The 11,628-nt window shown below is 35.5% G+C and overlaps 2 protein-coding genes across 2 annotated transcripts; one reads left to right on the forward strand and one right to left on the reverse strand.

Annotated features, from left to right (window-relative positions):
* The first annotated feature begins 1,149 nt into the window (after window positions 1-1,149).
* On the forward strand, window positions 1,150-2,779 carry LOC124632089. Its single transcript, XM_047166754.1, has 3 exons — window positions 1,150-1,405; window positions 1,495-1,693; window positions 1,836-2,779. The coding sequence occupies exons 1-3, from the start codon at window positions 1,373-1,375 to the stop codon at window positions 2,183-2,185; spliced, it is 582 nt and encodes a 193-aa protein (XP_047022710.1). The 5' UTR covers window positions 1,150-1,372; the 3' UTR covers window positions 2,186-2,779.
* Window positions 2,771-4,420, reverse strand: LOC124632088 (putative nuclease HARBI1). Its single transcript, XM_047166753.1, has 3 exons — window positions 3,854-4,420; window positions 3,407-3,694; window positions 2,771-3,317 (listed from the first exon to the last, which is right to left on the reverse strand). The coding sequence occupies exons 1-3, from the start codon at window positions 4,139-4,141 to the stop codon at window positions 2,817-2,819; spliced, it is 1,077 nt and encodes a 358-aa protein (XP_047022709.1). The 5' UTR covers window positions 4,142-4,420; the 3' UTR covers window positions 2,771-2,816.
* Between the last annotated feature and the right edge of the window lie 7,208 nt (window positions 4,421-11,628).

Genomic DNA, 11,628 nt, shown 5'->3' on the forward strand with positions numbered 1-11,628 from the left:
CCATGCTTCGACGAAAAGTACATATTGTAACGTAAGGAAGAACTTTTGTTTACGGAAATTGAGTACACGTAACACCGCACTCATCTATGTTTGTTTCATGCATATGTTACTCATGTATGTGTTTTTAATTCCTTAAAATTCAAATCACAATGAAATACATATTGTATATAAATAGAGATAAGTTTCGTAAACAATGACACGTGTTCATTTGTATATCTACCTCTGAAAATCTAAAGTTTCGATACTATACCTAACACATGATTTTGCAAACAGAAACATTTCATAACCACCCATCATTTATGATACTGACCGAACTTACATCATTATGAAACACCGTAAATATTTACATTGAGAAGATATCAATACTTCTCCATGTGTTTACTAGAACAGAAATCATGCAATTTTACGAGTGTCGGCACCATTATCCTAGTTTCTGGACTTCGAATACCTACTTGGAGGGTAAACAAACTATTTGTACGTGGTTAATGATGCGATTATCAGAATAGACGATTATAGGGACGTGCTCACTTCGTAACGTAGACAATCCTGTAGTTACTAAGTCGTTCGTGGAAAATATCTGTAATGCGCGTTCGGTACGAGAAATGACGATATACTAGTTTTATAAATAAGTTATTAAGATATTGAGGGTTGTTATGTGTTACCGGAATGGTATTTACAGACTCTAGAAGAACCAAAATACTTATTTGTTTTCCATTGTCTATTAAAAACTAAGGTCCGTATTACAGAAGGCTACTCAAGTCCAGTTTGATCATGAATCACCTGATCATAGTTTAAATATAGAATCTGTACTTGAGGGTTGTTCTTATTTCAGAACAATACTTAAACTGCACTCAGCTGAATCGAGATTCAAATCGCGCCTCAAGCAGAGAATATGGCTTGTCTATGCATCAGCCTGTTTTCGTTTACATTATATTTTTTACGTCAACTCTGTTTCAACTTACGCAAAATAAGACTTTAGTTTAACATCTAATTAATAATAAAATCATGATTTAGAGAAAACATAGGGTTTTCAATTGTAGGTTTTATTTAAAAATGCTATATTTACGCCTTGAAAATGTGTTGAAGGAAATAGCAATCAGCTGTAATATCTAAAATTACAAATACAAGCGTGTTCGTAGAACGGAATGTTTCCCGAGTGTATCGTATCTGTGGTGGTGGAGATCGACAGACACTTGCTTGACACTTCTGTTACAATTTTATCAAAATGACTTCAAGAAAGAAGAATTTTAGTTTAATTGAAAGAAATTTACTTATAGAAATATTAAAAAAATTTAAAGATGTAGTGGAGAGCAAAAAAACTGATAATATAAGCACAGCAAAGAAGAAGGCTGCTTAGGCGCGTATTGCGGAGATGTTTAATGCGTCGACTATTATAAATGAGTCGGTAAGTATTTGTATATTTATTTATATTTGCCATTGTTTTCTTCTATCCTATATTGATTATTTGAAATTTACATTATTTGAATGTTACAGGCATCAGGGGAACAATTAAGGCGCCTTTGGCAAAATTTGAAGACCCGTCAAAGAGATGCCCTCACAAGAGAGCGCCAACATAGAATGGCCACTGGCGGCGGTAGTTCCTGCCCTGATGCTGACATCAACCCTGACATAGCCGAGATATCTCCTGCTCTCTTCCTAGAAATACAAGATACTTTAGACTCGGACCATATCGGTAGGTGACCAGTGCCAATGTCTTTCTTGCTATGTCCTTACTGCATGTATCATGAGTTACTAGCTCATTCATTATTTATTAATATTTACATCAATCAAAATGAGACTAGAATATAAGTAAAAGATTTTTGTTTTAATTTCAGACTTGCAAACTGTTCAGCATGTGGACAGTTTAATAGAAAGTACCTTATCCCATGCTGTTGATTCTCCAACAGGGGAATCACAAAATCTGGAAAATCTGACCACACAACCAAACACCATCCCACATAGCAGCATTCAATCTGTAGAATCAGAACTATCCACAAACGAAAAAAAACTTCGTGTGCAAATTTTAAAAGCAGAACATTTAAACAGGGAAAAGAGAGCAGCCGAACTTCACGAGTTACAAGTTAAATTCATCCAGGAAAAACATAAATTAGAAATAGACATTTTAAAACAGCAATTAAGGGAAGCAGAAGCTAAAGCCGAGTTAGCAAAACAAAATCATCGCTAATAATAAATAATATGTATTTCTATGGAAGAGAGATGTCTGCAGACGAGCCTAGAGCAACTTTTATTTCTTGTGTTTATTTTATTGTTGATTATAATTGTTATTATCTCAGTAGTTTTATAGAGCAACTTTTATTTTTTGTGTTTATTTTATTGTTGATTATAATTGTTATTATCTCAGTAGTTTTATAGAGCAACTTTTATTTTTTGTGTTTATTTTATTGTTGATTATAATTGTTATTATCTCAGTAGTTTTATAGAGCAACTTTTATTTTTTGTGTTTATTTTATTGTTGATTATAATTGTTATTATCTCAGTAGTTTTATAGAACAACTTTTATTTTTTGTGTTTATTTTATTGTTGATTATAATTGTTATTATCTCAGTAGTTTTATAGAGCAACTTTTATTTCTTGTGTTTATTTTATTGTTGATTATAATTGTTATTATCTCACTAGTTTTATAGTAAAGTGTAATTTTGTTATTAGTGCCTCTTTATTGTTAGTTGTAAGTTTTGTTATTTTAGATAATTGTTGCTTAGCATATAAGATGTTTTGTGAAATAAGATAAATAATTAATAAAAAAAGATGATTATTTTTACATAGTCTTTTATTGAAAGAAAAACAAGTGTATTTAATCAGACATAATTATTTATAATTGTGTTTCTGAATGCGAAACCATCAGTAGTCCCTGGACTGTCCGATTCATTGTTTGTCTCTTCCTCAATGCCCTCATTCTCTTCTTCATATGAAGGCATCATGTCATTTGTCACCAATGAAATGTTAAACAGTACAGCACATGCAACAATAATGTTGGAAACTGTGATGAGTTTGTTGCCCAACCCTCTACTTAGGCATGGAAATCTCCGTTTCCATCTCCCAAATGTTCTCTCCACCACATTTCTTGTTTTAATGTGGACTTTGTTGTATGTTTGTTCTGCATGGGTTGTCGGTGTGCCTACTGGTGTCAAAAGAAATCTTAAGCATGGGTAGCCACTGTCTCCAATGAGATAGCCAGTGTGTTGTTGCTGCATGTATTTGGTGCGCAACAAACACATTTGGAAAATTCTGCTATCGTGTGTACTGCCAGCCCATCGTGCCACAATGTCCATAAAATTTCCAAATGGTCCAACAACTGCCTGAAATTAAAATAAGACAGTAAATTAATGTTTTTGGGGTACATACCAATTTTAAAGGAAAATAGTAATTCAAATATTATTTTGCTGACCTGGACATTTATAGAAAAGTAAGACTTTCTGTTTCTGAAGGCTTCGTGGTGTTCCACACCTGGAGTATTCACAATTTTAACGTGTGTGCAATCGATTGCACCATCCACATTTCTTAGGCCTGGGTATTCTTGATACCGGCCCAGCTGCGCAAACTGCGCTCTGTGTGACACCATGTCTTGTGGATATTTAATATATTGTCTTTGTCGTAGAGCAATCAATCTCGACACATTTGCAACAATATTTGAAGCGGCTGGTTGAGATACGCATAACAAATCTCCACAAACTATCTGCAAAGATAAGAAAATATTTTGCATGAGTAAACCTACCTACTATGATTAAGCTTGCTGAATAAATAATATATTTTTAATTTATAATAAATTTATTTTTTATAATAGGTATAATGTATTTTTTCTTATTTTAATGTGAGTGAGTAGACAAAAACTTACTTGAAAGGACGCTGTGGCATAAAACCGCAAACACACAAGAATTTGTAACTCCGGGGCTATGGGATGACCACGGTTGCACAACTTTCTCAGATCTTGGTCAATTAAGGGTAGAATTACCGATTTTACCACATCTTGTGAAAACCTATACCTTTTCTTGAAGTTCTCACAATGATATGGGTCCTGTACATCTCTGAGGTATCTGAGCGGAACGCTGAAGTTCAACCTTCTGTTTGAATCGTCGACAGGAAATAGATTATCATAATAATCTATTTCTTCAAAAATATCCATTTTTGTTAGTATTTTAATATTAAATTCCACAACAAATTGTTTGCAAAACTGACAACTGACAAGCAAAGCAAATCTCTACTCAAGCGCGGTGTCGAGCACGCTTGCGTGATTATAGTTCAAATCTCTACTTAAACTGTAATCTACAACTGAGTAACGATCTACACTCGGCTGAACTATGATCACCGAATCTATGCTTGAGCAGCGTTCTAAAATAAAATCTCAACTCAAATCTAGTTTTAAACAGAGATCAGGACTTGAGTAGCCTTCTGTAATACGGACCTAAGAGTTATGCATGTATTTCGTTCGCTATTTAAACTTATTACTCTGTCCTCCCCTTCACCATAAAGCGTAATAAAAAAAAACGCAATTACTTTTTATAATTCCGTTTTAATATTGTCAAGCTTATGCGAGAAATCTTTTCTAAAAGCCGTACGATTTGAAGAAATTGGTTTATATTAAAGGCAGGGTATCTTGTATCAAAGCTCATCTCCATGGGAATCGGTCTCGAGGGAGCGTTTCACCAAATTGACAATATGAGAACATTCCAATACGGGTTTCGGTTACTTTATCAATCTTAATTCAAAGTACTTTATATATCCGATGAAATATTGACTCAATGCTAACAAATGTGTTTCGTACCTACATTTATAAATGCGATATATAATATAATAGCTGCTCCCGCGGTTTTGCTCACGTCCCAGGAACTCCTTTCCAAAACCGGGTAAAAACTATCGCTGTACCGAATCTTTTCGGCTCTCTAGAATCTTTGCTGTTATCTTTGTAGTAAATGTCATCTATATAGTTTCAGTAGTTTTGTCGTGAAGTCACAACACGGACAGACCGAGTTACTTTTGCTTTTATAATATTAGTAAGGAAGTTAAGGATACCTCATAATAGGTAGGTACCTATAATAGATTTTCCTCAAAAAATGTCTGGTTTGGAGAACTTTACGAGTAGCTTATTTTCACGATACATTGATTCTATGTATCAGGCCTGTTGATTTCATCAAAACGCCCACAAAATAGTTCATTATACATATCCTAGGTAATCATTAAACTTGCAACCAGTAAATCTGTTGCGGTGCAATTTTACGAAAGTTGTCTGTGTAATTATTCCTTTGGCATCTTGATGTAGTGTTCAGAACTTTGCTACTCAAAGTGCACCTGCTTGTAAGTAGACTATAAACGATTTCCCATGAGTTTGCACTGGAAACTTTCACGTGAAGGGAAATGGTGGTCGTTTATTTACTGTATCTGTTCGAATGGCCTTGGGATATAACTTTGTATGATAACTGTAAGTTTATATAAAAGTACTTAATCTTGAAACCCTCAGACTCCACGTTCGCAGTTGCCTAAGTATCTCAACTGTAGGTTAAGATTAAACAAAATGACAAATTATTTTTCGTTGGCTAGTGACTTAACTTTTTTGCCTACAGACTTATTTCTAGAAGTCAAAATATGATTATAAATAAAGTTTTTACCTTAAAATGTTCATTGTTCTCTCTATCCGTTATTTAGCCCACTGGAGCTCCAAACCTCGGCGTTAGCTACGCGTGTTAATTATTCCTATCAACAGCCTCACCTCATCAGGATTATTTAATTAATTTCTACCTTTACGGATCCGCTCGTTCCGGCCGTTTATCTGGTCTACCCTCTACTATGGGTTACTCGACAATAGGTGCACACGGCGAGTCGCATTTTGTTTATTTTTACTATTATAGTCGCGAAGCTTTCACTGTGTACTGTAGTGTGGCTCGTTTCATTGTTTTTTGTAAGATACGGCTACGGGTATGTTTATGTCTATTCTTTTTAATTTCAACAAGTTTTGTACGTTCAATGTGTAATTTTGGTAGTACAAGCGGGTTGATTTGTTCGCAGGGTCTATGTGGGGTTTTCAGTGCATTCTAATTCTAGTAATGCCTGAAGAAATAAACCTAGTGCTTTGGTAATGCTGATAAGTCCCTCTCTAGTGGTTTGTGTAAATTGAAAATGATACCTAGCATAGACTACTCGTACAGTTTCAACTCTTACTCTTGTTACTTGTTACTCCATTAAACATTTATATAACGCTTCAGCTACCAACAGCATCAACAGAAATACTCACTATTATCATAACATATCACCAGATTCGATCACACAAAGACACATAAAAGGAACATCATATTATCATTGTTATCGGTTAGTAGAACAAATTCTACGGAACAGAATGTCGAATAACTGGCATTTTTCACCGAATATAAGCTGAAACTTTTCCATCGCTACGTCTAAGTCGCGTCATTCCACAAATTGTGACCCTTCTCGTTATGTACGTTGCAAAAATGTTCCCAACTTTATAAAGCCGTCGTCAAACGGGCACAGTATGCCGCGTGGTCGGCATCGACGCGGTAACGCAATAATTGGCTTATGCGCCATCACTAATTGGAGCGATTAACGACTTTACGCTGAGTTTAATAGGAACTATAATTGCGTTTGTGTCTCTACAATGTCGACATCCTCATAACGTTACGCACGGTAGTAAATGCAATATTGTAAATTGGCGTTTTAGATAATTATCGCATTGAAATTGAACAGAAAATTAAAGTGATCTAATAAGTATTTTAGATATGAAAATAAGTTTATTTATTAGTAATGATTTTACCCTAAAATGGGCAAAACTAATTGAGATGAGATTCAGAAGATTTTTGGGGCCCTGGAGACTGGAGGAGTAATTTAGAAACGGTAATTGAAAATTATTTTAACCGTAATAGAACTAATAATATTGGGAGTAGTTAGTAATTAAGAGGAAGTCTTAGTAAACATGTAGGCGTAGGCTTTACAGGGTTATGAACCTTACGAGTCTATTACACATATTAAGTCAAGTAGGTATCCTCGGAGTATTAACATCACGTTTCCACTTTCCATATACATACGCCTACGTGTCACCCACGCATTAATGATAACAACTTTGAAAAACTTGTCTGCAGTTTTCTCCAAAAGGATTAAAAATCAAACACTTTCTGAATAGGTATGTACCTATGTTTCATGCCATTACAATCACAGCGCTTTCATACTAGTAGATTTTCCGCATCGTTTTTCCGAGCGACCACGATGTGACAGAGAGCAAACAATTGACATCTATGATTGTATAAAAATGCCATTTAAATCCGCGGGACAGATTTTGGCCACTCATTATGTGTTGCGCGTATACGCTAGGTATTTGCTATATGCGGAAAAACCGAGTGAAAATCCGCCTTTGTGAAAACGCTAATGTTATTGCCTGCTGTCTCATGTCCAAAAATACTTTCATTCAGAACATTCCAAGCAATGCATAGTAGGATGCAACGATCTCAATCGGGGAAAAAAAATTGCAGTCGTATAAAAAGCAATTTCCAACCCCCTTGCAGGCGGAAGACAGAAAGATTAAACGAGAATTGGAACTAACTACTCAGAACAGATGGTAATATTAGCAAGTCTGACTGTAAAACACTTCGTAATATGATTTTGCAGAAGCTAATTAGAACGGTAATGTTTCTTCTACTGGACATTAACGTTAAAGCAGGGTTTAGTTTCGGTTTAGTCGGTTGCTATCTTTTTCTCTGTCTGATTTGTTGTCTTTCTACTCAATTTCTCAGAAAGATTATTTCCAATTTTGATTCTAGTAAAGCTTGATTAAAAGGGTTTTAGTTAATTAGGAATCGTGTCTGCGATCAAAATGGAGTTAAGTTTTAATATAGTGATAAGATCATCAGTAAATTCAGACTCCGTGTTTGTTTATCCGGCAACTTACAGGGAACATAAATAATGTTTTTAATGCTGGGTGTACAAAATGTCGTACGTATGCTTTCAGTTTTAAGAAGGGGCTGCATTTCCCTTTTATTTTTATAGCGAGCATGTATCATGTACGTATTCCGCATGTATAATGTTACAACGTAGCTGTTAATATTCATTGGATGCTTTGGCAATTGGGATTATGTTAATCCTTATTGTATAAATCAGGTATTAAACACAGTACTTACGGGAAGAACTCGTTATAAACAATTTTAATTAACATTTTATTAATCATCAGATTAAAAATGAGATTAGCAGACCTACTAATAGACTCCGAGTTTTAGAATACCTAACATACTTTTTCATAAAGATTATGCAGATTATGCTGTACTAGACGTTTTCCCGTGGTTGTACCCGCGTCCCGTGGGAACTACTAGCCTATGTAAATATAGCAAAATATAGCTCGGGAAGAGTATAGCTGTCATACACAGAGAGAATTTTTCAAATCAGTTATTACCTACCTATGGTGGTCTCATACTTACAACTGGATCTTAAACATTGGTGCAAACATCCAGACTCTGAACAAATATCTGAAGGACGAACAAACATTTGTTTTTCTTGGAGATTGAACACGTAACCTGTAGCGAACAAATCCAGCTCTCAGTTTGATAAACAGGACATGTTTGTACCTAGTATCAAGAGTTTTGGAACTGTACAGAGCAATTATTATTTTATTTGTAGACTTATTATCAATAGGTACTGTGAACTTATAAAAAAATCATAAAAAATAATAAGAGGAATACATAAAAGTGCACATAAGAGGAGTACATAGGAAAAGAACATAAGAGGAGTACATAAGGGGATTACATAAAAGAGTAAATAAGAGATTTCATAAGAGGAGTACATAAGAGGAGTACACAAGAGGCGCACATAAGAGGAGTACACAAGAGGAGCACATAAGAGGAGTACATAAGAGAGTACATAAGAGAGTACATAAGAGAGTACATAAGAGGAGTATACAAGAGGAGTACATAAGAGGAACACATAAGAGGAGTACATAAGAGGAGTACATAATAGAGTACATAAGAGGAGTACATAAGAAGAGTACGTAAGAGAGTACATAAGAGGAGCACATAAGAGGAGTACATAAGAGGAGCACATACGAGGAGTACATAATAGGAGTACATAAGAGAGTACATAAGAGGGTCCATAAGAGAGTACATAAGAGGAGTATACAAGAGGAGTACATAAGAGGAGTACATAAAAGGGGCACATAAGAGGAGTACATAAGAGGAGCACATAAGAGGAGTACATAAGAGAGTAAATAAGAGGAGCACATAAGAGGAGTACATAAGAGGAGCACATACGAGGAGTACATAAGAGGAGTACACAAGAGGAGCACATAAGAGGAGTACATAAGAGGAGCACATAAGAGGAGTACATAAGAGGAGCACATACGAGGAGTACATAAGAGGAGTACACAAGAGGAGCACATAAGAGGAGTACATAAGAGGAGCACATACGAGGAGTACATAAGAGGAGTACACAAGAGGAGCACATAAGAGGAGTACATAAGAGGAGCACATAAGAGGAGTACATAAGAGGAGCACATACGAGGAGTACATAAGAGGAGCACATAAGAGGAGTACATAAGAGAGTAAATAAGAGGAGCACATAAGAGGAGTACATAAGAGGAGCACATACGAGGAGTACATAAGAGGAGTACACAAGAGGAGTACATAAGAGAGTACATAAGAGGAGCACATAAGAGGAGTACATAAGAGGAGCACATACGAGGAGTACATAAGAGGAGTACACAAGAGGAGCACATAAGAGGAGTACATAAGAGGAGCACATAAGAGGAGTAAGTACATAAGAGAGCACATAAGGGGAGTACATAAGAGGAGCACATAAGAGGAGTACATAAGAGGAGCACATACGAGGAGTACACAAGAGGAGTACATAAGAGAGTACATAAGAGGGTCCTTAAGAGAGTACATAAGAGAGCACATAAGGGGAGTACATAAGAGAGTACATAAGAGGAGCACATAAGAGGAGTACATAAGAGAGTACATAAGAGGAGTACATAAGAGGAGTACATAAGAGAGTACATAAGAGAGTACATAAGAGGGTCCATAAGAGAGTACATAAGAGGAGCACATAAGAGGAGTACATAAGAGGAGTACATAAAAGGGGCACATAAGAGGAGTACATAAGAGGAGCACATAAGAGGAGTACATAAGAGAGTAAATAAGAGGAGCACATAAGAGGAGCACATAAGAGGAGTACATAAGAGAGTACATAAGAGGAGCACATAAGAGGAGTACATAAGAGGAGCACATACGAGGAGTACATAAGAGGAGTACACAAGAGGAGCACATAAGAGGAGTACATAAGAGGAGCACATAAGAGGAGTAAGTACATAAGAGAGCACATAAGGGGAGTACATAAGAGAGTACATAAGAGGGTCCATAAGAGAGACATAAGAGGAGCACATAAGAGGAGCACATAAGAGGAGCACATAAGAGGAGTACATAAGAGAGTACATAAGAGGAGCACATAAGAGGAGCACATAAGAGGAGTACATAAGAGAGTACATAAGAGGAGTACATAAGAGGAGTACACAAAAGGAGCACATAAGAGGAGTACATAAGAGGAGCACATAAGAGGAGTAAGTACATAAGAGAGCACATAAGGGGAGTACATAAGAGAGTACATAAGAGGAGCACATAAGAGGAGCACATAAAAGGAGTACATAAGAGAGATTATTATTATTATATTCTATCATATTATATAGCCTAAAAACCATCCATTAAATAGTGGGGAAATATTGGTCGCTGGTTAATTATTAAAACCAATTAATGAGCTTTCAAATGGTGGTCAACTGCCTTTTTCCAAGTTACCAACTGTAAGAATGCCAGCAAACTCCGTGTCTCATGATCCGTTGAAATTCTTATAACCGATGTATTTCCGAGAAGATGACAATTTGCTGAAAGACGCTTTTCATATTTGTGTTTTTTTCTCAAGGATGCGGTTCTCCTGTGATATGACACAAATAAGGTTTATTTATGTATTTATTTTTGTTGCAAAAATGTATACAGATGCATCCTTAGCCTAGGTATACATTACCCTGTTAGGGCGCAGCAAATTAACTTAAAACTAAATAATTGTATTACAATATTTTCAAAAATAATACTATTTAATTTAATTCTATTAGACTTACATAAAAATACAAATTCCAATATAGATATTTAAATATTATAATTACGACTTAAAAAATAAATTCGTTACAAGAAATTAGGGGTTTCTCGACTTTGATACCAATATGGACGCAATTTTTAGGGAAAAGTTACATAGGTCTTTAATACTCACCTCATTCGAAATAGTCTCTAACTAAATTGAAGAAATAAGTAAATTATTTCTAAGCGTTAGACCACCCTTCCATAGAATTAAGTCATATGTGTATAGATATCTATATTTTGTATCGCAAACAAAATGTAACCCGAAATAAGTATAACACACATTTTCCAACCATTTATTTACTTTTTTCCACACACAACACGTTTCAAGCGCAGCTTCACATTTGGTGGGCCCGTTGAAGTGAACTCAACGATTAACGAGAGTCCTCCATAATACCAGCTTCCAACAATGATGATCAGTCGCCGCTTAACGTCATCTCCGCTTTGTAGGAATCGCCACAGTAAACAAACCAGCGTACTTTTCCCTTTATTAAACTAGGAT

This window comes from Helicoverpa zea, chromosome 7 (genome assembly GCF_022581195.2).
Source record: "Helicoverpa zea isolate HzStark_Cry1AcR chromosome 7, ilHelZeax1.1, whole genome shotgun sequence".
In the NCBI taxonomy this organism is placed as follows: Eukaryota; Metazoa; Arthropoda; class Insecta; order Lepidoptera; family Noctuidae; genus Helicoverpa; species Helicoverpa zea.

Coding starts and splice junctions, on each gene's coding strand:
- LOC124632088 (XM_047166753.1), bottom strand. CDS start 4,141: ATGGATATTTTTGAAGAAATAGATTATTATGATAATCTATTTCCTGTC. Junction 3,695..3,853: donor ATGCCACAGCGTCCTTTCAA/GTAAGTTTTTGT, acceptor TTATCTTTGCAG/ATAGTTTGTGGAGATTTGTT. Junction 3,318..3,406: donor ACTTTTCTATAAATGTCCAG/GTCAGCAAAATA, acceptor TTTTAATTTCAG/GCAGTTGTTGGACCATTTGG.
- LOC124632089 (XM_047166754.1), top strand. CDS start 1,373: ATGTTTAATGCGTCGACTATTATAAATGAGTCG. Junction 1,406..1,494: donor CGACTATTATAAATGAGTCG/GTAAGTATTTGT, acceptor TGAATGTTACAG/GCATCAGGGGAACAATTAAG. Junction 1,694..1,835: donor TTTAGACTCGGACCATATCG/GTAGGTGACCAG, acceptor TTTTAATTTCAG/ACTTGCAAACTGTTCAGCAT.